This window comes from Melospiza georgiana, chromosome 9, assembly GCF_028018845.1.
Source record: "Melospiza georgiana isolate bMelGeo1 chromosome 9, bMelGeo1.pri, whole genome shotgun sequence".
NCBI classification, from domain to species: domain Eukaryota; kingdom Metazoa; phylum Chordata; class Aves; order Passeriformes; family Passerellidae; genus Melospiza; species Melospiza georgiana.
This window is the reverse complement of record NC_080438.1, coordinates 22467020-22493883: the sequence shown is the minus strand read 5'-3', so window position 1 is coordinate 22493883 and position 26864 is coordinate 22467020. Positions and strand designations below refer to the sequence as shown.

The window sequence follows — 26864 nt, the reverse complement described above, 5'->3', positions numbered from 1 at the left end:
GTTCTGAGTTCTGAAGAGTGACCAGGCTATGGCAGTTGACAAAGCTGACCCTTTCCTCTGTGAATAGCTAGCACTTAAATTTATTTTAATCCTGTCATCGTTAACATCTTTAAAGAAAATACACAATTTTTTGTTAAAGAACATGATTGTTTGTATTGGTAGAAAAGCAGACGAGAAATTGATTTGAGGTTACAGATTCTTTTCCTTTGGTTTTCAGGAACTGAGAAGCAGGAAAGTAAAGGAGTCTTCAGATGCAGACTTGTGGTTTTGCTTCTGTTCTTTCAATCAAGCTGTTTTTCCAAGCCACTTGTGCCCTTGTGATCCCTCATTAAAAAGTTTGATCTTTGTTCTGAAATGTGTTTGCTTCACCTGTGTTCTCTTTCAGTATTTGTGTGTTTCTCCATGGCAACATTAGTTGACCTGCTGAGCAAAAGTATACTCACACAGCCCAAATTCAATATCCAACTTGTTCTGCTTCAATGATTAATTTATTTTGTTTAAAACAATCAATGGAAATGGAAGGTTACTTGGGTCAGTGGTACTTGGGTCAGGTGTTTTTGTAAATTTTTAAATTGTGGCATTTTTAACAAACGGAGGTTTAGGAACCAACTTCAAATTTTAAAAATGTCAATTTAATCTCATCGTCAATCCCACTGTATCAACTTGTAGTATGATCATTTTTTTTTCAGTTCTGCACAGCTGAAGGTAATGAAAACAGTTTGAGGAAAGGATGAAACTTCCAGTCCTTCCACTGTAGCTAGTTATGCCAGTTGTGACAGAACAAGGGTACATTGGCCTGTGCAGAAGCCAGAAACCTTCAGAGCAGTCACTTGGAGACTGCAGAGTGTGACAGGTGACTGTTAAACAAAAGAGAACTGAAGATGCAGTTGTCTTCCTTGAGACAGGTGGTCTGAAACTGGTTTTAAAGTTCTGCAGAAAGCTTAGTGAAAAGATCTCAGCTTCCTTTTATTAGGCATGAGAGTTACCTTCTTACTTCCAGCATTAGAAATGATACAAATATGCAAGCTCTGTCTATTTTGACAGTCTTTCATGCTTTTGTCAATAATGTCTGCAATACTTTATTTTGCTTTCCAGGTCTCCCTTCAGAGTATAACTATTTATTCAAGGTTTTGCTCTGATGTCTCTCTTCCTTCTCCATGCAGAAAATGCTACTGCCACAATTCTAGTTTCTCTTTTCTCCTGCATCTCTACCTGTTTCTTCAATGTGTTTTTGCAGTATATTCATTTGTTGTTATCTCAGTGTTTGTCTTCTTGTGTTCTGGGTCCCTGGATCTCTTGCTCTTAATTTGCCTCATTTGGTTTGTCACCTTAAATGCACTCTCCACACCTACTTTTCTTAACCACTTAAAGCCTTGTCATTTGCAACATTTGGCCAACAGTACAGGGGTGTCTTGTGGTTATTTGTTGCTTTTCAAATGACAGGCAGTGACATTTAAAGTCATCTAAATAGCAGGCCAAATTTTTTCTTTTGGCTTTCCTGTGTCATATCTGTTAGCTTATTTATATCAGACCCACACACTGAAACAGCATTGGTTTTCAAAATAGCATTGGAAACTCTTTGCAATTCCCATCAGCCTTCTTGCTTGGACTTGGCAATACTTGGAGTCTTTGTTTTTGACAAATAACTGTTAGAATTGTGTGAATGCCTTTTCTTTAAGAGCTATTAGTTCTCATATTAGTGTTTAAACTGCAGTTTTGATTTTTGAAGCTAAAATCTGACAGCTGAAGTTGGGTATTATCTGACAGCTGAAGTTTGTTATTAGTCCCTTGAAATGAAGCATGTAATGCTGTGCTTAAGTACTGTTATATGCTGAATTTCTTCATTTCATATGCTGGAGTCTGATAATGTGACTGCAATTGTGTTATAAGGCAGCAGTCCTATTATGCGATTTTAGGTTAAAGTAGCATGGCTGTTGCATGGGGATAAGTTATACACTGCTGCTTCTGCATTTCATAGCAGTAAACAATAACATCAGAAACCTCTTCAAGGTTCTTTGATCCAGAAATCATCTGTGCTTGGCTGAGCTTCTGACTAACTTGTCTTTCAAAGGAGCTACTGCCCTCTTTCTTCATAACATTTGGGAGAGGTACCAGAAACGCAGTTTAGCTGAAGTTCTGTTTTCACAACAAAGGTATTAGCTCCTACCTCGGTTTTTTTAAAGAAAGAATATTTTTGTGGACTAAAATTCCAAGGTCTTTTAAACCAGTGTTCAACTTTGTGTTAGGTTGTAGTAAATGTAAAAATAAACAACCTATAGCTGTTGCTTTCAGACTGGCAACCAGATAAGCTGGCTGTTGGTGTCCAGTTACATGACAGAAAAGTAGCATGAGGAATAATGGGTAGCTGTTTCACTGCAACCTGATGATACAGGGTTTGAAAAGGTCTGAACACTGCTCCATTTAGCTGTGATGTCTCTAAGAAATGTAGTGCCCTTTGCTTTCATTGTCATAGCCCAGTCAGATCTCTGTTCCAATTGCTTGTACACTTATGTGATGGCTGCTGTTGTTGTAGTAGAATAATGTTTTGAGACAATGTGTGTGCTGTAGCCTTACTGTACCCGTACTGTGTCAGGAACAGAATAAAATCCAGTGTTCTCTTTGGGAGAGGTGCATTTTCTATCCTTCAGGATATTCTTACCACACAGAGCTGATTTGTGCCAGTAAGAGATTGAGAACAAGTATTTTTCTCTTTCAGTTGCACTGGCAATTAGGAAGTAATGTACATAGTTTTGTGTCTGTCCTGAAAAGGCATTGTTGAAGTCCTCTGAAAAAAATAGGCCATCAGGCTGGCTGTTTGCATTATCAGCCTGAGTGACTGGAAGAATTGGATTACTTACATGACACTGAGGGAGCACTGTGCAGTGCTTGCCTTAGGAACAATTCAGATCTCTGCATGCAAATATTACCTGCTGGCCAGCTAAAACCTGAGATCAACTAAAGATGTCTAGGAAAATCTTAGTTTGGTTGTTCACTTGATGGTTAGCCTCATGTGCTTCATGTGTGTAGAAATTAGAGCCAAAGGCAGAACTCACATCTCTGATAAATGAGGGCTGTGCACTTGCTGGGTGGCAGGGAGGCCTGGTGGGTTTTTGTAGATCTGCTGGAAACAGGTTTGACTGTCACTTTTGTAGCTCATGGATGCTGTGTGCAGCGTGTGTCAGCTGTTCCCCAGCCCATGCTGAATCTAGTCCTTGAAGTTAAGATGGGTGAATGACCCTGCTTGACTGGAAGAGTGCTGCAGGAATGTATCTATTTGATGCATTTAACTAATATGGCAACAATGGATCAAATCAGTAGGCTGCTGTGTTGAAAAGGAAAGCAAGAGCACGCTCGATATTGTAGCCAGCTATTGTGCCATTTCATTGTGTGTGTCAATACTCCTAGGGGCTGCTTGTTTATTAGCATTTCTGGAGCAATTTGTGTCATGGAATGGCACAGTTCAGAGAACAGAAAATGAAAGCTAGGTCAGTGATTCCCTCCCCCCTTGCATTGTCTTTCCAATGAATTCAAGTATGGTGGTGCTTTATGGATGGTCTGTTACTGGCCTGTCAGAAAGGTAAAATGGTTTGAGATATTTGCTAAGTGTCATTTTATAATTGAATTATTCAGCCAGGTGCTTTGGTGCTTTCTGTTCCAGGTTGGTCAGTATTGTTCTGATTTGAACATGACTAGATGAGAAGTGCTGTTTGCACTGCTTCAAGGAGGTTGGGAATATATAACTTGTAGAAATCTTAGTTGCTGTTTTTAACTTAAGCATGATAACAACTTATGTTTAAAAAAAAATCTAATTTTATTGAGCATGTTTTTATTTTTTGGGTGTTTTTTTTTTTCTTGTGTGCTCTATAAGGTCATCCAGTCCCCTTAGGGGTTCAGATAAAAGAAATGAGAAAGATCAAAGCTGGAAAAGCTCAAAGCAGCATTGTTTCCAACATTGAACCCGGTTGGCTACAGCTCTAGTTGGTCTTGAAAATCTCCAAGGATGGAGATTGCATAGCCTCAGAGTGACCTGCTGCCGAGCTGCTCTGCTCTCCTGGCACAGGAGCTCCAGCACAAGGAGCAGGTTGTTCTGGAGAGAGGGGGTCATGCCCTGGGCTCCGGTGCAGCGCGGGGCTGTGCGTGGGCTGGATGAGCCCCCTCCCGATGGGCTCTGTGCCAGGTGAAATCGCTCGGTGCCTCCTCTGCCCCGACAATTCTGCCTCCCCATGTAGTTACCTGTGTATCTGCTGAAAGGGTTTTCAAGATCCACTGGTGAGATCAGCAGCGGGTGGACCCGAGCTGTAAGGAGGAAGCTTTTCTTGCAGGCTGTGCAGGAGGTGATCTGTGACCCCCAGAGTTACCAGGAGAGTCCAACTTGTGTGTGTTCTTTCTTTCCTTGCTGTAGCACAGCCTCGGGAGATCAGCTACATCCATCCACACTGCAGGGTGTATGGCTCATGTTTGCCTGGTGTCCCAGGCTCCAAGACACAAGAAAGAGCAATAAAATACAAGCAGGTTCCAAGTTTCTGAAACAACAAGAGCTGCAATTTAGGGGGTTTTGGTTTGTTTTTTTTTTAAACATGAGAATGATGCTACATGTTTTGTCCAAGTGAATGACACAGGAAAGTCGTTTGAGAGAGAGTTGGAGACCTGTGTGGCACAAAGAAGTGAAGTTGGTGCAGTCTGGCACAGGGATACAGGTGTGGGCCAGGCTTGGGAGCAAATTGTCCTGTCTGCTTCACTTGAGTTTCCTTGACAGAAGTCACTGCATTGCTGCCAGTTTTCCTTCTGGAGTGAGCTACTCTCTTTGCCTGGTCCCTGGTGGGGGCCTGGGGCTGGGAGTGTAACAAGAAGCAGTTTAAACACTGTGTAGCTGCTGATGTGCTATAAAGGGTCTATACATAAAGCATAAGCTGTGCTGCTGTAGTGATTATTCCAGCGCTGGAGTTGCCTCATCTTAACCTGGGCTACATTACTTTGTATCATTTAGGTGCTGCTTTGTTTCACTGTCTCTTGTAGCATTTATCTTTCCCTTATTGTGCTTTCCTTTTTGAAAGGGCCACCATTTGATGGGATTGGTGTGGTACTGAACACACTGGGAATCATATTGCTAATTAGAACTTGTAGATACAGCAGTGAAAAAATAGAACTTAGAGCAGCACATTGTAATATTTTCTTTGATGCTGTCTCAGTTTAAGGGAACTTGATCAGGCTCCATGACCTACACTTGGATGCTTACCTCTGCCTTTGTTGATTAATTCTATATGAAAGTCAGCTCTGCATTGTTTTTTGCCCTAATTTTCCTCAAGCTGAAATCAGAGAGTGATAGGATATTGCAGGGGTTTCTGAAGGGTCTGTTTAAATACCATAGAGTTAATACAGTGGTGGCTGTTGCCTCTTTAATATGAGTGTTGGTACAGGTGGTGAAGGGAAACATTTTCAGCTTCTCTTGATCTGCAAACTTGGTGCCTGCCAAGCCCATATGAAAAAAAGGCTTTAAAGCGTAACTGAGCTGAAGTTACTTGTTGTAGTGATGAATTTTACATTCCTGACAAAATATTAAGTTAAATAATTAATTACAAATGTCACTTTGTCTTTTCAGTACATCAATTGTGGCAACCTGGAACAGCTACTAGATGGCAACCAGCATCTGCCCTGGACGGTGAGGGTGAAACTGGCATATGACATTGCTATGGGAATCAGTTATCTTCACTATAAAGGCATTTTCCACCGAGACCTTACATCCAAGGTACTGTTCATAAAATTAAGGGAACTTCCTAATGAAGGCACTGTTACTGATTGTTGGGTTTTCTCCCTTCCTTCATTCCTTGCAGAGAATTGCTATTACATAAGGTGTGATCTAAGACATTTTGAGAAACAAATTGAAATGCTGTTTGTAGAATGAAAACTCTCCTCAAAACATGTTCATAGTTTGTATGGAAACTAGAGAAATTGTTATCATGAAGGAAGATCATCCCTTAAATGAGTTCAGTTAGGATTTCTCATAAAGCAGCTGCAGAGTTTTTCTAGTTCTGAATTCTGGTTCAGTAAAGTATTTAAATCCCTGGATAATTAAGCACAACAATCTAACATTTGGAACAGGTTAATCATATAAAGAACCCAAACTGAGGGGATTATTACAAACACACTTCAAAATCTCTTTGTTGTTTTTGTTTCCCTGTGTAATTCACAAATCTTCTGTAGGAAGAGTGACCTTTCATTACTAATTCTGCCTCAAGTGCTGTGTACAATCCTGGTTTATGTTTCTTTCATTTTTAAAATCAGTAAGATCAATATAGCTTGCCTAAAATTTTCAAGTTCTGATATTTTTTTTTCCTGAATAATATATCAGTGGCAGAGTTTTCAGTGGTCATAGATTTTTTTTTTCCTAGTTGCTCTGGTGACATGTTGCATGAATTTAGTTGGCTGAAGTAGCTGGATAATTCAAGCTCAGCTAGAAATATTGACACAGGAGCACTGAGCTGTGTGAGCAGATTGTCCCAGTATTCACACTGGCTCTTACCACCCATTGCAGCCTGTACTGAAGGCTTTGCTGTCCTGCCTGTCCTGTTGTCTGGTGCTAATGAGCTGGTTTAAACTCACTGGGGGCCTGCAACATGAAAGTCTTTCAAAACTCTTCTTGAGAAGGCTTCATCATGTCACTTCAATCAGAAGCATCCAGAAGAATGTTAATTTAGTCTAAAAGGAATTATTTTTTAGGATTAGAAACAGTTTTTAGAAATAAAACCACAACAGAGTGTGCTTATCAATGAGGCTACTGCAGTTTTAGGGGGTTTTTTTAAAGCTTCCTTAGTGCAGTGTTAAACAGATGTAGAGTCTGCATTTAGTCAAGGTGAAAAGAAACAGTTCAGCTGGTAGATGGAAGAAGTATTTTGGTGAAGTCATAAAATAGTTTCTTGGCTGTCCTTTCAAGTGAAAGGCACTGAATTCTGTAAGGAAGAATATCAAATTTATGAAAAATGCCCAGACTTGGAGTCAAGTCACTTTGACATGATACACTCAGAAAGCTCCATTTCAGTCACCTTGGTGTGTGCAGGTAAGAGATCCATAAAAATAACTGAAAAGACAGCTTGGTATTCCCCTTTCTCTTTCAGTTCAGGATGTATTTTAGTGCATTTAAGAGTACAGTTACTGCAAGGACCCGAAGTAACTCAGGAGAACTGAGTGCCTGCAGCATTTATTGTAACACATTCTGTGATGGTCAGTCATATGAAAATCCAGTTCCTGGGCTCCCTGTGAATGCCTTTGTTCCCAGCTTTACATAACTGTATGTCATTCTCTGGTGCTGCCCTGCCAGTGCTTCAATGTTATCTATTGTTGAATGCCAATTGTTTGGAAAGCTGCACCCGCTGGGAGGGGTGCGGGATGTCCCGGAGAGAGCAAACTCATCAGAGGCCACAGCAAGTAGTTAAGGTTATTCAAACACAAATGAACAACAAATCAAACCCAAAGAATTCACCAGCAGTTAGCTATATTTGGGTGGTTATTAGCACTAAAGTTATAGTGTCTGTGTGGGTCACATCAGAAGCTGTTAGCTTTAAGAATAATACAGAATTTAATTGATGACAGATATAGTCTGTGTTTTTAAATTTCTTGGGGATTTTTGGGTTGGTTTTGTGTTGTTCTGGTTTTTTTAAGTTTAATTAATTGTTTTATGTCATGTATGCACTTTCCTTGTTCTGTTTGGAAAGGAAGTAGATGAAGCACCTGGCCTTAAACAGTTCATTAATTTTATTAGCTTATTAAGGTATTGATGAGATAAACTGTAAATCTGTTGGGCAAACTACTCCCCTTTTGGGCAAATGTTTGCACTGCTGGCTGGTAAGTCTATAAAAAGTAACTTTGTTCCAAAGAAAAACAATGAAAATAATCATAGGGAAAACCTGTCACCAAAATGTTCAGTTCTTAGACTACAGCTTTTGGCTACTGCATGAGAATATGCCTTGGCTTTTATCAGGTTTGTACTGGTGATGGTGAGTTCTCTTCATTCTTACTAGTAAATAGTCAGTGTGTGGGCAAGCTGAAGGAAGATGTGATGGACTCTTGCCTTGTGAGAGAACCTGGATTGAACAAGGGCAAATTCAATACTATTCTGTATTGTCGTTCTTTCTTCAGTAAACTTCACTAATTGATGGGATGGCTTTATTATTCAAATGAAGCTAAAGACAAGGCTTTGGACATCTGCAAAAGTCAGAGCAGGCTGAGTTTGCAAGGTGGCAGAATTGAGTATTTTTCTATGAAACTTGCTAGCCTTGACTGAAGTGTGAACAGAATGAAACTGAGACTTTCTGTATAGGAATGTCTCCATGCTTTACATGTTACACTTAGGACAACAGCCCACTGCAAACTGTCCTTTAATATGAATTTTACTAGTTTCAATTAATTTAGATCCACACTTCTGCCTTTCTGTTTGTGGTAAACTTCCAGTTCCTGCAGCTTCCTGGAGTGGATGGTGTCATACATAAATTTTACTGTGTCAGTTATGGCAGCAGAGCTGTCTTGCTCTTAGCATTATATGTGTCAATGTATTTGATGCCTAACAATTTTAAGAAAGAAAAGTTCCTGTCCCTTGCTAATCTGAGATTGGAAAATAAGTGGGTTGGGCCATTAGTATGTAGCAGAGTGATCTCCCTTCCTAATTGCACCATGTGGAGAGGAACAGCACAGCATTGATACTGCAGGAGGCCAGAGGGAAGAACGATAGAGAAGAGTAGATGTAGGTCATTATAGTCGATGTGACAGCCCAGGGGCATGTCAGCCCTCATCTCCCACTGGTGCCCTTCCCCATGGCCTTCTGTCAGAAAGAGAGGCAGCTCTGCTTAGAAGGGCTGTGCTGCCCCGACAGCCGCTGCTTCCCCATGTCATGAGCAGCTCAGTGCCTGGGCTCTGGGCTTGGGCTGCTGTGGCTGGTCAGGCTGAGCTGCCCTAGCTGATAGCAACAGCCTGGCTTGGATCTGTCAGGAGGTACAAGTGGTCACATTGGCCATTTGCAGCCTGCACAGAGCAGGGGTGTGGGCAGAGTGACTTGGCCTTTTTATAGGGCAGGAAGTGTGGTGTCCGCACTTTTGACTTGTCATGAAAAGATTTACATGGAAATGAAGCCACAGATGGGTTCTGACAGGCAGCCTTGTTGGCTTATTCCCTGCTCTTGGTCCCTGCCAGTCCCTGGCTTGGGCTTGTGCTCTGTCTTGTCACCTCACCTTGGTGGTGCTCTCAAATTCCTCACACAGCATATACTGTTCTACTCTGTTCCAGTCTACTCTTTGCAGAGGTGGCAACAGAACCATCTTATACAGAGGTCTCACCACTTTTCAAGTTGATAACATGCCTAAGTCAGTATGATACCATAGACTGATATTTTGATAGTTTACACCCCCTCCCTAAAAATCCACTACCAAAACTCTGATTAAAAACAAACGGGCAAACCTCCAAACAAATGCCTTTTAATTTTGCAGAATTATATAGAATTGAAAACCAGGTTTTATAACCACTAGTGGGTTGTGAGCAGTTTTGGGGAACATTGTGAGTTCCATTGATGAAATTGTAATCTCCAGGCACACACACACACATATATATATAAACACACATGTGTATGTGTGTGTATTCCTGCCAACATCTGCTTTTACTTCACAGTGTGTAATGGCTCAGCCTTCTCTCACTGAGAGAGGAGCAGTCTCAGTTACTATGGGACAGAGTCATGTGTGTAAGCAATTACTGTGGATTATCTGATGTAACATAAATTTACTGCCTTTGGGCTTGAAAGTGACATGCCCTGCCTTCCTACCGTGTATGCTGTTTGCCTCTTTAAAACAAAATAAACCCCATGGCCATGAACAGCACCTTTGTCTGATGAGTCTCAAAGTTGGTGCTGCAGTTGCAACATTCCCTTTGTGCTTGAATAAGCTTTTGTTTAGATATTTTGCACTGAAAAATTTAGCTGTTACAGATGGCTATTTCTAATGATAGTCTCAATACTAAACTTCTACTGAAACTTCAGGAAGCAAATGGAACTTCTCCCTTAAGCATGATATTTTCAAAAATGTATCTAGTACTGTAAACTTCCTGTTACACATTTAATTCTCAGTGGGGTTTCTCCTGGGAGAAACAGGAGACACTTTTTGAACAGCTGATACATCTCAATTGGCCTTTAAGTATTTTAATTTGGTAACAGTCAGCAGAAGGTTGCAAATGACACTGCAGTGGCATTTCTGTGTTTTCTGGAGTGCACTAAAATCTCTGGGGAGTTTAGCTTGTATGTAATATCATAAAATAAAACTACGATGTTTCTTCATCTAAGCAACTTATTTTTAACTCTGAAACTCTTGAGTCTATTTTCATTTTTGTTTATATAAAAGGGGGAGTAGAATATTGCATTGGTCTTAGTAGGATTATGCTGTGCAAAGCAGATGTTAAGCTCCTGTAACACACAAAGGGGGCTTTATGTTCTTTCACATCTGTCTGCATAAACAGCTCTGTTAACTCTTTCAGACTCATGTACAGAGCTCCTTGCTTCTATTAAGACATTGCCTCAGGAAGGACTGATGAGGTCCCTATTTTGGGAGGAAAAAAAACCCTCAAAAACTCAGCTGAAGTCAAATACTGCCCTCTTTGACAGTGTGAGCTGCCAAAGGAAAGACATCCCTGTCTGTAGAGGTCCAGAAAGAAAGCCTGAAAAGGTCACCAAGTTTTATTGCCTTGCAGCTTATACAAATAGTGCAATAGTAAGTCAAAAGTCCTTTCTCAAAGCTCGTGTTGTGAAGCTGCTTGGCGTTTCGTTTCATAGGCAGTTGTTGAGAGGCTCTTTGCACTAGTGAGGGGTTTGAACTCTTGCATCTCTGAGCTAAAATCCATTAATGGAACTTCTTCATACCACACTGATATACTGTTTTTTTACAGAAACTAAGAAGTATCACTTTGTTAGAAGAAACAGTGCAGTTTGTGCTATTGTACTTTTACTACTAAGATACCACCTCTAGATTAAATTCAAAAGCTATTTTTAACCTTCTAGTCTCTACCAAAGCTTTGTCCCTGTTTGATCTTGATTTATCTTGTTGGTAGAATATGAATTCTTTCTGTCTTTCATTGAGTGCACCTGAACCACAGTGGGCTGTGTTATGTCACCTATTTATGAATTGCATCTTAAGTGGAAACTCCATTATCTGTGCAGGGATTTGGCATTACTAGGGTGGGAAGTGTGGAGAAAAGGAGTGTGGTGGTGCTGAGGGCTCACCTTGACTGCTTGGAGGATCTCAGCACAGAATGCAGCTTTACCATCTGCACAGTCTTGCCCTGAATGAGCAGTACAGGCTGGAGAAGTGAGATCTGACCATGATGGTGTATGTAGAAAGGGTTTACTGCTGATTTTGCTAGGAATGGACTTTCATTCTTTCTGGGTTCCAGGAAGCTAGTGCTTAGCTATGTAAAAATTTGCCCCCAGATGAAGTAAATCAGTTTAGTTTCACTACAGTGAGCATTTGTAGTGACACTGGAATTTTATTGTATGGTACATGTCACCTGCTTGTGGCTGATTTAAGTGTGAATAAAAAAGTCACTCTTGTATTGGACTATGTGTCCTAATGAACTTAAATTCACACTCATCACTTCTTCATGTGCAAACAAAAGACAAGCATGCACTAATGAGAGAGAACACTTTGTGCAGCCCACCACAGCAGCACAGCTCATATCAGTACCCTACAGCAGGAATGTTCCCCAAGGCTTTCCCCTGGTGCCTTCTCCTGGTGGAGTGGCTTCTCCTGTGGGACCTGTGGACCCCACAGCAGTGGGGTGTCTGTGCTGCTGGGTCTCTCCAAATGCACTGCAAGGGAGCCTGGCTCTGCTGCAGGCAAATTCTGCTCACTGGGGAGGGGGCTCAGAGCTGTCAGGCAGCATTGATTTAATGTATGATTTATCTAGGAATAACCTACTTTTATAATAGTTCAGTGCTGCACCTGAAAGCTGAGACTGCCTGGGGCTTGGTGGGGGGTGGGATTGTTCAGCTTCAGTTGATGTATCGCTGTCTAACGGGATGAGATTAGATCCTGGTAAGAACCTGAAGGAATATTTGCTGTCAGGATGATGTTTCATTTAAGCTTCCTTTTGGTAACAAAGCAAACTTGTAAATTATTGTGGATCTTAAGATCAGTAGACAGATTTTTAGTTATGTTGAAAATAGTTCTTAGTCAGGATGTAAATGTTTCCTCAAAATTTTGGAGATGAGGGATTATTGGAGAATGACAATAATCCATAAAACCCAGAAGGTAAAATTAGGTACTGCTGTCTTGCTTCTCAAAACTAATAAAATGTAAATAATCAAAGGTATAATCCAAGAAGGAAACCTACATTTCAAAACTAGTGATTACAAATTATAGAGGTTTTAAAAAAAAATGTTGAATTAAGAATCCTCTTTAGTCACTGAAAAATCTATGGCAGAAAAGTAACCTGAATTTTTTTCTACATAGAATAGTATCAGCCTACTTGAACACTGCAAAATCTTTGGTGTCCTCATGGACTTGTTTCTGTGTGGTACACAATGAAATTCCACTTGTCTGAATCATTTGAGTAAGATTTTTCAGTAGTTTTATCCTTCTCAGTTTTAAGTCCACTTACTGTGACCAAACGTTTAAAGAGAGGCAAGCTGAATGAATGCGCTCTTTGATAAAAGATAACAAAGCTCGCAACTGAGAAGCTTTGCTGCTCTTTGGGCAAGCACAGTTGATTTAACTTGGTGCATGTTTATGGATCCCCAAACTAACTGTAGTTATTATACTTGAGTCATGCTAAACAAATAAAGCTTTGCATCTCAGGAGCCTGGCATGTGTTTCAAGAGGCTGGCATGCACTTTCTTTACACCATCACAGGAGTGGCTCGCTTAACCTTTTAATTGGCAGGAAGAAAACTCACTTGATGGCCTCAGCCACAATCGTCTCTGAATAATGTAAACAGTGATGACCTGAACTTGATCTTTTAGACAAGGGACTCACTTTTCTTGGTGGTTGCATTATACAGACAAGCTAATGCTCTGGGGTCAGCGAGGGGCTTTTGTGTGTCCAGGCACAATAAAGGCAGAAAGTGTTTCCTGCTGTTTAGCTAATTAATGCAGGGTCCCACCCGGCAGGAGTCGGCACTGGGTTTGCTGCTCACTGCTATTGTACTGCCCGCAGGAGGACACAGAACTACACGTGGGAAAGGAATGAATTCTCTGTCTTGTTCCATCCATTGCAGGACAGAACAAAACGCAGGGAATCAGCTGTTGATTCATTTGGTGCAATGGGAAAAGATGTGGTATTGGAGTGGTCAGAGCATATTTCTCAGAGTTGTAAATAAAAAAGCAAAAAGAAATCGATAATAGCCTGTGTGGGATGTGATGCTGTTAGAGCACAATTATCTCTGTGTGTCCTTAAATTGCCCTCCATCCTGACACTGGAGGGCACATCTGAAAGGAAAAGAATGACAGCATTTCCCTATTACTTTTCTCTTAAATCATGTCTTATGATGTACTGTAAAGTAAAGAATTTTGAGACTGTAAAAGCACATATAACTTGGTCACATCTTATATTTTCTGATGGAAGTTTTTTGCAAAGCAAGCAGCACATTCCTTTTCAGTACTTAATGCAACAAAACATAGGCATTTAGAGTCTGCTCTGATCTTGTATTCTGGTCAGGTACAGGCAAATTGTAAAGAGAAAATGTAAGGTGTCATAGTGAACAGCATGTATTGCATATTTGAGCATAAGGGAGCTAAATCATCTTAATTCTTGTTAAAACCTAGCAGGGTATGTGCTGCCTGTGGCTGCCTGCCTGCCTTCTCAGCAAGTTTTTAAGTGGATTATTAGCTAAGTGGAAGGCTGTTTGCAGCATCTTAAGTTTGATAGACATGTGATTGTGAAGGGGGGGTGGGGGAAAAGGGTTGTTGCTCTCATACAAAAGCTTCTCATAGATGAATATCTTCCAAACTGTATTTGTAGTCTTGTTTTATCTATTTTTAATCTGGAATGTTACAGAGGTTTCATGCCCAGATAACAACTCTTCTGTTTGTTTTTTGTTTTGGTTTTTTTTTTCCAGAACTGTTTAATCAAACATGATGAGAATGGATACTCAGCAATAGTTGGAGACTTTGGTTTAGCAGAGAAAATTCCTGATCACAGGTACGTGAGCTAATCAAAATGAAGTGAGAATTGTAGTTCAAATGCAGGCTAGAAGCTCTTGTGAGCCAGGTCCCTGAGACTGTTATTGCACTCTGGTACAGAATTTTCAAAAAATACCCTCAGTCTTCAGTCTGGAACTGCAGGCTGGGTAGCCAAAATGTTCCAGCCTTAATTACTGTCCATTTTTGATATTTAGTGGTGACATTCATTCTTCAAAACGATTCCAAGCGCTAAAGGAATTGCTCAAGCTTTTTGGTACATCTCTTAAGGTGGTACTTGGGAATTTTGGGTTTAAAAAAACCCAAAACACAAAGCAAACACAAAAATACTGTCCAGCATTCTGGATTGAGATGATTTTGTAATAAATGTCATTGGTTGATTTCAAGCAACTTTCATTTCTTTGCACTTTCATAAACAATATTCATTGTCATTCCAGCATCATTCTTATTTAACCTCTGGGTTAGTTTTTAAGATCCAGGATTCTAGCAGAGTAAAATAAAATTAATTATAAAATTTCTGTCTAACAGTAGCTCACAATTTTCTTTTCCCTAGGATGAAATTATAATCTTAACTCATATGAGGAATGCACAGGGGACTGTCACAAGCTATTGTCACAATTGAAAATAGTCCTTTTGTCATCCCTCCATTAGAGAGATCAGGGACAAGGATTTCATTGTTCTCTCTGTATATTGACTTGTGTATTGCAGAGTATTCTGACTCTGAAATGTGCTGTCAGATTTTCTCCAGTGTGTGCTTCTGCATAAAATAAATAAAAGCCTTCCAGCACTTTTGACTGCAAAGAAAACAATAAAAGTTGATCTCAGCTCTGCACAGTTTTTAAACTGCACATGTCCTAAAACCATATATTGAGAGATCTGAAGGCTTGCATTAATATTGGTGAAATAGTGGATCTAAAAGCTTAACAAAGTGAACATCTTAATTTACAAACTACTGATAAGTGCAGCCAATGTCTGTCTTGTAGCTGCTGTGGAGCACCCTGTGAGGTGCTGAGAGCTTCAGCTGTATTCAGATGAATCCATCACAAAATCAGCAAGACACTACAGGTGCCTTAAGGTGTGCTTTAATACCCAGCTTTGAGATGTCCTGAAAACTGAGATTACAGTTAAGGTAGCTTGAGACTAAAGCCAACAACATCATAGAATGGCAGCATCAGCACTATTAGACGCTATTTTGTTTTTATCTACTTTTACTTACATTTTCAAAAGCAGCTTTGTTCTTTCCAGTTTGCTGGTAGCAAGCCATGCTACTTTGAGATCTTCAGAGGCCTTTTCTTTTTTAAATAGGTATTCCCTCAAGATCAGCTGGGTGACAGGCTGGAGCCTTTCTTAAGGCCCCAGTATTCAGCTTTATGGAAACTGCAAGTTTTTCAAATTGGGCCTACTCTGAGTACTTTTAATTTTTCCATTCTAAAGGATTCATCTGTCCATCTTGATTTTTATTTTTTAAAATACAATTTTAAAAGCTTTATTATTTTAATAATAAATAAGTTTGACTTCATTCAGAGCTGCACATCTAGGGATGGATACCTGAATGTCTTGCTGGATGAATGGAGAACTTGGCATCTAGCCCACAACTGATGTCCACAAACCTTTTTATGTGTAGATGAAGAAGCCAACTCTGCCAAGAGTTAGGCAATAAAAACTATTGAACAGCTGTGACCTTAACATAAAACATTCTTTTAAAGTAGCTGGACACTTTAAACTGGAAATAAAATAGGAGTAATTGATTGGGAAAGTTAGTAGCAATGCTTGAGCATTTAATTAATGATTCTTCCTTCTCTCCCACCACCCCCATCCCTATCTATCCCACATTTATACAGTGAGAAGTTACCAGTTGTGGGTTCACCTTTCTGGATGGCACCAGAAGTTCTCAGAGATGAGCCCTACAATGAAAAGGTAGGTACATGATATAAATGCAGTTAGCTGTCAAATGTTTTTCTTCTGCAGCAGTATGCAAGATTTAGAATTTCCATCATATTAAAACTTGTTATTTTCACTTGTGATGTTTCTGTACTCAGTAACAGAAACAGACTAAGGGAGAGTGAGAATTAAATAGCTAATATTTGTAACTCATGGTATTTAATCTTATATGGAAATAGAATTGGCTTTATGATTGTTCTCTGTTATGCTACACTGACATATAGTGATGTTTTGTTGACCTAACACGATTTAATTTAACCAAGTCTGAGAAATGTAGCAAAGTTGCTTCCCTGACTGTGCAGTAGTGAAACTTGGGTAGAAGTAAAAGGTCTATATATAAACATGCATAACTCTGTGTGTGTGTATATCTATTTCTATATCTATATATGTGTGTGTGTATAAATATAAAAATAAACCAGCATGTCTGAAGGTGAGATACCTTGATAAGACAAAATGTTCTTCAAAGGTATTTCTGAGTTTTCCTGCTTGTGTCATTAGGAAATGTTTCTTTTGGAGGAGGATCAGGTCACACTGGGTTTTAGAAGTGGTGTTTTCAATCAGTCTCTTCTTTACACAGGATTTTGTCTCCATTACTTCAGCTCTGCCAGTGCAGCCTTTATGAGATAAAAGCCACATCCTATACCTCTCTATATCTAGTAGTTAATACTCTGTTTAATTGGTACTTTAAACTTGCAGGAAAGCAGTAAGTACCTCAGTAATGAATGTAATAATTACCATTTCACAGCTTTTAAAAGAGTTTAATTGACCTAAATTAATAATAAAGTGCCTAAATCTATGATGCCACATTCCTCATTGACCCTACCATGGGGAGGACTAAAGAGGAAGCAGATTCATACCTCATCAGCATGAAAGGTGACATATAAGGGATGAGGGATTCATGCTTCTGCCCTGTAGTTTTGTATTCCATGTTTTCCTAAATTTTATTACCTGAAAAATTCAGGTGGGTGGAAATCTGAGGAACTGTGCAGCACCAGAGGTAGTCAGATAAGTGCTTACTAAACGTCATGGAAATTAAAGCTGATATACAGTGCTGCTAGATAGCTCAAGCTTTGGGAAGACAGTTTTCTCCAGAGGTACTGAACTGAGAAGAGGAAAATGTAATTTTTCCTAAAAATAGTAATAATGTTCTGGCTAGACTGTGAATTGTGTATTCTAAACCTGTTTTTCTAACCACAGTGATATATGGGCATGTAATGTTTTGGCTATGTTTTTAATTATTCCCATGTATAGGACATCAGATGGAACTTCACTATTCTTTGTGCAAGGAAGGATTTTGAATTTTTTTTTTAAATTTTTGCATTGCTGAGTTAAGAGTAGTTTGGTGGGGTTTTTTTTCCTCTTGAAAGAATTTTAAGGTTATCATTGCTATTTGTACAACCAGAATGCTTTCTGTGAGCATGGGTTTCTTCACATGGAAAATGTTAGCTTTAATGCAGTTGCTCAGTGTTTGTGGTGTTGTTTAGTTGTTTCATGATAGCCATTTGGGGTAAGGAGAAACTCAGTGGCAGATAAGAATGCTGAGCGTTCATAGCTGAACCATGTGTCTATTGAATTTTTTCTCTCTCAGGCAGATGTGTTCTCCTATGGCATAATTCTGTGTGAGATTATAGCAAGGATACAGGCAGACCCAGACTATCTCCCTCGCACAGAGGTAAGTGGCTGTGTTTATAACATTGGTGGGAGGTGGTGAGTCTGCCATGATAACAGCTCAGCCTTTAGAGCTTCTGCCACTGCTGTCAAAGATAGGATGAATAGGTGTGACATTAAAAATAGCCTGTAAAAAGCTTTTGCTCTTTATGCTGTTATTGTGGGAAGCTCCATTGAAGACACTTTCTCAGAGGCTTTGTGCAGCTGCAATCCCCATGGGAATCCTTTCTGCCCCTAACTGGCAGGACATCGAGAGCACTGCAATGCAAACTCTTCCTTTTGTGGAGTGATAGCTCATGTAGACTTCTTGCCAGGTTCACAACAGACATTTTGGCATTCTGTATGCACTAAGCAGCCCCCTCCTTGTGAAAGAGGCAGGAGCTGTGTTAACAGCAGCTAAAATAAGTTAACCCTTATTTTTGTGTGAACTCTGCTGAGCACAGTGGATCTGAGCTATAATTGAGTAATTAAAGATACTTTTTTCTTTATTCATCCCATCTACAGGGAAGCTTTTGACCCTTTGTGGGGTTATTCCAAATTGTCTATCCCCCTCCATTTCTAAAAACGGAAAATTGCTTAAGTCTCAGACTGCAATAAATGAAAGATTCTTTTTTAGTCTGCCCTTCAGATTTTATAGACATGCACTTAAGGAACTGGATAATTTGTATTACCAGTTTACCATCCACTGAAAAGTTAGCAATTTTAACTGATACATTTCCATCATTGCAAAGCCTCTGGTTTTGGAGTGGGCTGTTAATTTGCACTATGGAAATCACTACAGTGAAACATCATAGTATATGGTATTTCCAAATCCACACAGGCAACATTTCAAGTGCAATGGATTGCATTTGAGTCCAGGAAGAAGGATGGGCTTTGATGCCAGCCCATTCTCTTACAGCTATCCTGTATCAGTAATCCCCACTGGTGATTTGCAGTTTGGAGTCTGTGTGAAGTTTTCTCAAACTTCTGTTATGTGATTGCTGAGAAAGGTGTTCATGGTTATTCCTGGTAACTTCACATGGGGCCCTCCCAAAAGAAGATGCTTTGAGCTAGATAGAAGACCTCATTTATTTCTCTGTGCTTTGTTGTCGTTTGTACAGAACTTTGGATTAGATTATGATTCCTTCCAGCACATGGTGGGAGACTGTCCTCCTGACTTCCTCCAGCTGGCCTTCAACTGCTGTAATGTGAGTATCTTACTTGAAGGGGAGAGACCTAAACTGGAGTTCTCTAAATCTCTCTGGCTTTTGAAGATAAAGCTTAAAGCATTTAAGAAGAGACTTGAAGAGCCTACCTCTAGAAGCAGTGTACCTTCTGACAGCCCAGGAAGTCCCTTTCAGTTTTTATAATCCTTCCCTTCCCCTTGCTCAAACTCTGTGTTGTGTTTCTGCAATTCTGTGTTCTGTCATGCCAAACAAACAGGTCTGGCACACTGAACAGCTTCTTGCAGGCTGCTCAGGCTGACCATAACCAGTTGGATGCCATTGACACTGGCTAACCCTCAGGCTGACAAAATCCAGCTGCTGTTGTTAGCAGGCCTACTGAGCTATGAAGGAAGGACTGAGTTGCTCTTACAAACAGAGGGGACAAACACATCAAGATCAGGCATTAAACTATTTGGAAGTGTCTGTATGATGCCTTTTGGAAAAGGGGTTTGACATGCAAATGCTTAGCCTATGTCATAAAATCCAAACTGTGACTGAAATGATTTAATATCTGTAAGGCTATAGGCCATGTGCTGTATGGTGAAAATTTTCTGGCAATTATTCAAGTAAAATTGTGATAGTAGATACCTTCCTGGCTCCTTATTGTGAAAACTCCAGGGCAGTGGATCTCTTCTGCTGGTTATCCTGTAACAGAGTTACTAGTACCAATGTACAGTAAACCAGTTTATGTAAAATAAGAGAACCTGAGTTTCCACCACATTCAGCTGACATTGAGAATGTCGTTTGCTCAACTTAATAGAGGCAACTTGAAAAAATTTTACTGCACAAAACTTGGCCCTGGATTCCCAACCAGGCTGTGCTGGAACTAATGCCAGCATTGTGTCCAAGTGAGTGCTTTTAAGAAGTCTCATCTCTTTGTGCTTTTGGTGGTTATTTTTGACCTGATGTCTCTCTTTACTTTGTATTAATACAATAGCCCATGCTCAAGGAGAGAGTTGTATAAAGGTCAGAATAGGGGCAGTGACTGTTGCTCTTGGCACTATGTAACATAATTTAATTTTTAAAATGTTTGTGGAACTTACTATGGATGAGCTACTTAACTCCTCTAATTTCACCCTAGTAAGCAGAGCTTGCTTTACCTGGATAGGAGCACATCTCACTCATGTTTATGAGGCCCTTTGATTACATGAGCACTAAAGGGTTTGGTTAGAGGTAGGATTTGACTTTGGAAAGCTCAGCCCCCACCTGCAGACTCCAGAAATGGTATTGCATCCAAACACATGGTGCATGATTCAAAGCAATTTTTCAGCTCACAAATTCAGAATAAAGCTTCTCATGAAGGAAGGGACAGTGACCTTATATTCTCATGTAGAATTTGGTGTGCTCAGAGAAAAAGGGTTTTCTCCTGCTCATTATTGTCAAATGCAGCTTCCTGTATAATAAATGTCCCTTTGCTGAATTGAAATGGAAATTACTGTCTTGTGATCTGGCCATTAATATGCTGATTTCAATGTGGGGCATGCTGGAATTCACATAGCACTCACCTAGGAGAAGGGAAATGGAGTAACAGATAAGGCTTTCTTATATCTTCCTCAGCATGCTGTGCCCCTCAGTAAGAGGTGATCAGAGTGTTAATTTCCTCTGAGACATGGACATTTATGTACCTTTTTATTATGTAATAGATCAACAAGGTGTGAGCTGTATAGCCCAGCTGAACTAATGTGCAAAGCCCTGGGATTTGCTACAGCCAGGAAATGTGTTCTAAGGCACCCTAAGAAAACCAGTAAAAACTGACATTTATGAGTGGATTAAAATTTAACTTACTGTTATAAAGTGTAGGGGTTTGTAAATAAGCACCTGTAAGAACCCAACAATTATAAGCTTACTTGTGGGAATATTTAATAAATGTAATCATAAGTGATCATGCAAAAAGCTTACCAGGATGAGCTAAGCTGTTGCAACTCCTGCTTTTAGAAGGAACCTTCTCTTCCATTTGAGCAAAATCTGGACTGCTCAGGGATGGAGGAGGCAAATACTGCTCTGAGTAACTTTTCCATTGTTGCTTTTGTCTCGGATCTTACCTAGCACAAATTAAAATAGCGAGAGAGCTCTTTTTACTTCCTCTAACTTCCTGTAGCTTGCAACAGCTCTGTGAGATTCCCAAATTAGTAAGTTTGTCAGAGTACAATGTGTGCTTCAGTGTTGCCCCTGCCCTACTCTTTCAGTGAGACAGGGAATGCAGAAAAATATTTTCCAATGCCAGTAAATTCCAGCTGCTGCTTTAGAACAGTTTTCTTGCTGCTGTTGATTTCTTCAAGTGTGGCTTCTTTGTTTGGTTTTTGTTACTGTCCATAGGAATTTTTAGCACTTTTCCCCTTGTGCTAGAAGGTGTTCTGGCATTGCTGATCATACCAGTTGTCTTCAGAAAGATCCATCTCAAACAACCTGCAGGGCAGTACCAGGGAGGTCTCTGGGGTTTGTTGTGTACAAAGCACTACTGTTCCCATTGTAGAGGTGGGATCTGTCTGGGCTTGTCCACTCTGAGAAAGCCTTTAGCAGGCTGGAAACAGCAATCAGGTCAAGCAGAATCGTTTTTGTTACTGGAACAAAGTTAACTTTAAGCTGCTGAATTAGATGTTGCTACCTACAGTGGTGAAGCCTGTGACATATATACAGAGTCAATGCTCAAAGTGATGAAATGCTTTCAAAGTTACTCCTTAAAGAAAGCTGCTTGCCCTGTGGTACAATTTTAGTGTCAGACTTTGTTTAGAGATGTGTATCTGCTAGAGTGAATAAATAAATATGTACTGAGAAATACAGACTAATACATATTGATGAGCAGGGGGAATATTTTACCTGGGAAAGATGGATTTTTCTTTTTCCTAATTTATAGCTTTGTCAAATTATATAACTACCCTTGCTTCCTTACAAGATAGACCAGTACACTGAGTAGTATGGCTAATTAACAGATGGAAAAATACAACATTTTCAGCTTTAAGATCAGCACTGCCATTTAGGTGTTTTAATTAAAGCCACAAGGAGATGATGGAATAATTACAATCTTTTAAAGACTGACATAGCCATATTGTTTTGTGCAATCCTTTTGAAATAACATTGGTACATAATCTCTGTTTGATAGCCAGAAAGAATCCAGAAAGAAATCCTGAACTATCCAAGCTGTTTCAAGCAAACCCCCTCACAAGCCATGAATCTGGCAGTTTCCCACTTTTTAAATTTAAAATTTTTCTTTTTCATAGAATATTTACAAATTTATTATTACTAAATGTGAGAGGTGTGATAGAATACTACTTTTCCCCTTCTTTCTGCAGTTTTGGGGTTTTTTTGCAATGACAACACACTTAACCATTTTGAATTTCCTCAGTTTCCTCAGGTTGTCCCTCTCTCTGTCCACTGTGTAAGCAGAACAGCTTGGACAAACCCACATGGACTTATTTGATTTGTGTGCATTCACAGATGGATCCAAAGTTGCGTCCTTCATTTGCTGATATTGTCAAAACACTGGAGGAAATATTAAACCGCCTGAGAAATGAGGACTCTGAGAGAGACAGAAAGTTCATGAACCTTGACAACAATGAAAGAAAACCAAAAGGTAAATGTCTGTATTATACAAACATTGCTGGGTGCTCACAGCAAGAGGAGGAAAAACTTCATATTTTGAAAACTGATATTTGGCTATATATGGTTTTATTTATGGTTTATGAATGATTTTACATAAACCCTGAATATTATTCTGGAGCAATGCTCTATGCTTTGCATTGTGGAATGTCCTTTGGTGGAAAAACCAGCTAACTGTTTCTTAAAGTGCCTGATAATATTCTGTCCCCAAGATCTTGAGAGGAAATTTAGAGTTCATTTGGGAATGGGTTTGTAAATTGCTGATAGTATATGAAAACCCATAAATTTTTGATTTATCACTGCCGTACTTTGTACATATACATAGTTTCTTTGGTGTATGTTACTTGTAATATTTAGAGGCTTCTTAAATTCCTTCAGGAGGAAGAGCACAGAAGATGCAAGAGTATTATAAAGTACCTAGAAATACTCTGAAAGACGAGAAAAGATGAGTCCCAGGTCTGCTTGGGAATGTTTGCCTTGAAAGGTTTTCTCTAAAGCTGTCTGGTGCCACCTGGTGTGGGGAGCAAACACTTGTAGCTGGGCTGGATTCTGACTTGGGTGTTATCTGTTAGTACACTTCTGGCATTAGAAACTTAAGAGTACATTTAAAATAGTTTCTTATATTATGTGGATATACCAATAATGCAACATATAGACATAATTATTGAAGACATAATTATTGATCTGTAATATAGTTGTAGATGGAAATAATTTTTCTCCATGTCAAGCCACATAGAGTTAATGCATGTGGTAGTTCTCCCACACCTGGAAAGCATCTAAAAGAGGTGTGAGTTAAAAAGGAAGTTTGTTTGTTTAGGATTTTTTGTTTGGGTTGGATTTTTTCTTTTGAGTTTTTGGGGTTTTTTTGGGGTGTTTTTTGTTTTGTTTTGTTTTTCTGGTATTCTCTCTTTGGAGTACATGTACAAAACAAGTACTTCTCAAAGAAGTGTTACATGCTGTTCTTTGACTTGCTTAGTCTTTCCTACATGGAATGGCTGTAGTCTAAACTGTGACAATATTTAAAGGGAAAAGTGAAAATCCATGTGCTTATTCTGGAAATGTTAGTCAAAAGGAGTTATCACTCCTTTATACCCATTTGTTATTGCTGTCTAACACGGCTCTTCAGAGGCACCTTGAGAGCCCATGACAGATGCATGTTCCAAACACTTGAGGAGTTAACATCTACCAGTTTCTCATCCTAATCTAGTGATACAGCTTTTATTTATAAATGTGTGTGTGTGCAGTGAGTGCAAATACACAGGCATATATACAACTTTTAATCTCCTGTTCATTAGGGTCAGACTCTCATGCATCTCCACTTTTGTACTGGATAATGTACTGAAAGGAGGCTGGGATAAAATGACTTAAAATCTGCATGGTACAAGGAGAGACTTTTTTTGTCTTAGACATTTCCCATCAGGGTGAACAATTCTTTGGCAACTATGTTTTGTACTGGTTCTCTTTTGTGGTCAGTAGCACCAACAGACCCTGGGCAACCTCTGCTGGAAGCCAGGATGATAAATCTAGAAACATGCAAATCGCTCTTCTCCAACACCACCCTGTGCCATCTCTGCTGTGGCAGTGTACTGGCAGCAAGGAGGTTTGCAGGGGCCCTAAATACAATGAGGAAAAGAGAAGAGAATGGTGTGCTTGTGTTTGTGCAGCAACTTATAAGGAAGGAGCAGACATGCGCTTATGGAACGCAGTTTGGAATATCAGAAACACAGCTTTCTTCTTTACAGTGCTCATGAAGGCTCTGTGAGTGAGCAGGTGCACAGCTATAGGGAGCTTCTTTAAGCTAAGAGTGTTTCTCTTTTTCTACTCAGGATCAATTGACAAAGGACCAGGAGTGAAACGTTTGAGTTCCTTGGATGATAAGATCCCGCCCAAGTCGCCCCGTCCGCGCCGCAATATCTGGCTGTCCCGCAGCCAGTCGGATATCTTCTCTCGCAAACCTTCCCGGAAGATCAATGTGCAGGACCCCTACTACACACCCAGCAAAGGGTTAGGCCGCAAAGTTAACCCCTTCAGTGCCCGCGAGGACCTCAAGGGGGGAAAGATCAAATTCTTTGACATGCCAAGCAAGTCTGTGATTTCCCTCGTGTTCGACTTGCATTCTCCAGAGGCGGGTGGAGGCCTGAAAGCCAGCCAGTCCCAGTTCCGGCAGGCGTACAGCACAGACTGGCAAGACCTTTCCCTTCTTCCTGGGAGGAGATGCAGATCACTTCCACTCTCTCCTGAATTACCACACAAGGAATATGGCCTCTTTGGGGGACTGTCTTCAACTGTTGGCAGGTGTGACCCAGCCCAGTTAGGTGCAGAGGTTCGGCAAAAACTCTTGAGTAGCACTAAATATGGTGTGTCAGAGATTCCCCCCTTTCACGCCAAGCCTCACAGAACAGAGTTTCTTCTTGCACCAGGACAAGAAGAGGATATGGACTGTTCAGATGGGCCAGTGGCCCAGGAGGAAAATGGGTTTTGCCCTGTTGAGAACACATGTGGAGATCCAGCATGTGATCAACCATTAGTGCTGGCCCAGTCAGGGCCATCTTACAAAAAGCTCCCAGTTGAGAATTCAGTGAACTCTGAGGGACGTGGCTCCCCACAAGTGTTTGCAGGTTGTCTCCCTTCTGAAGAGATGGAGGTAGAAGATGACCTACTGAAAATTACGCTGTTAGAGCCTACAAAGCCTCTGTTCAGTGTTAGTCCTCCCCCAGAGCTGAAGAGAGAGGCATGGCCCTTCAGGGAGCAGGATGGGGACAGTCCTGCCCTGTTGTCTCAGACCTCCTCCAACATCTCAGCAAGTGGCAGCACAAAGTCAGCTTGTGACATATGAAGAGAGGGCTCAAACTGAATGTGTCCTTGAGTTGTTCCCAGTTGCTTAAACTAAGCTTTTCTGCAGTGCTGGGCTTCACATCTGAAAGAGACTCAACAAGCTGGCTGTAGGACAGATAGCTGCAGACATTGTCTGAAGAGACTGATCATTTTATAAAACCTTATTTCAAATTGTGCTTATTCCCTTTCCTGATTTGAATTAGGAGGGGGAACTACTCCAGCCAGAATGGCCATGTGGGTCCCACAGCCCTTCCTGGAGGCAGCAGCCAGAGCAGGCACCATTAAACAGTTTGACCTGGATTTCCAGCATGGGGCATTTTAAGGTCTTAAGCTCCATGTAAAGTAGAAAGAATGACCCTTAGATTTTCCCCTCTTCCTCTAACTGAACATCTGCTCTAAGCCACTGCATATTTTCATTAACATTCTGCACCAGTGCACCTGAGTCAGAGCCTGTGTTTCAGAAACAGGCACAGAAGTCTTTCTGAGCTATGTTGAGCAGATAGGAATGCTCTCTAGTCCCAGAGCTGCTTTGAATGCTGTTGTAGCATTAAACAAGCTCTTCTTTCAAAAGCAGCAAAAACAAAACCCCTCATGCTGGTCACAATCTGCAGGCTGAGTCACATGACAAGTACTTTGTGATTAACAAGAAGAATCTGTTCCCTGGTGTTTCATTTTCCCTTGGGATTTAGTAATGATGTTTAATACATTTGTGCAGGGAAGCTCGCTTCCTTGTACAGCTCTTTATGTACCTCAGCCCAAATGTGGAGGAAGATTTGCCCAGGGCACAGAGAAGCATATTCCAGGCATTGCCATTTCTGGGCTTCTGAAGAAACTGCTCCTGAAAGTACCAGCTGTTCTGAGCTTTTGGCAGGGGTGGGCCCTTATCTCTGAAGAGCTGAGTGGACATCGTGATCTGTTTCTGCAGAATAGTTAAATAGAGTAGCTACATCACAATTGACTATTATCACTAAGCTAGAAGGGTCACATACACCTCCCTCTCTGGTACAGCATCCATCTCACTGATTTCATTGCAGTAATGATGGTTTCTCAATAGCCTGCTTGACAGAGGACAGGAATCCCCTGCTTAGGGGGAGTTGCCAGCAGTGTTGTAGCCCCACAAGTGCTCTTGGAGAGGACAGCTCACAGGAGGACTTTGAATTGTCAAACTGAAGAAAATTAGCTTGTCCTAAATTGACTTTTTGTTTCCTCTACAGAAAGAAGCTGCTGTTTTTATTGGTTTCTCCTGTCACTGAATAGGATAATATTTTTTTTAATTTTTTTTTTTTTTTTTTTACTTCCCTTGACCAGCGGGTACCTGTGAAAGAAGCAGCAACATGAGCTTTAATGCTGCTTGCTGGAACCATCATCAGCAATCCCTGCTCTGGGATGCAATGTATGGGAAAGCTCATTCTGTGACATTTGTGCAACATCCTTCCCTTTTCCACTGTCATCATCCC

General features: G+C 40.4%; 1 protein-coding gene across 1 annotated transcript in view; it reads left to right on the top strand.

Moving 5' to 3' along the window:
• TESK2 (testis associated actin remodelling kinase 2) overlaps positions 1-26688 on the top strand; it is a 73509-nt gene extending 46821 nt beyond the window's left edge. Inside the window, exons 5-11 of the mRNA XM_058030169.1 lie at positions 5600-5746; positions 14080-14162; positions 16003-16078; positions 17691-17774; positions 18871-18957; positions 22411-22546; positions 24399-26688. Of these exons, the coding sequence (XP_057886152.1) occupies positions 5600-5746; positions 14080-14162; positions 16003-16078; positions 17691-17774; positions 18871-18957; positions 22411-22546; positions 24399-25408 (1623 nt within the window). The 3' untranslated portion in view covers positions 25409-26688. The remainder of the gene's footprint in view (positions 1-5599; positions 5747-14079; positions 14163-16002; positions 16079-17690; positions 17775-18870; positions 18958-22410; positions 22547-24398) is intronic.
• Positions 26689-26864: the final 176 nt, after the last annotated feature.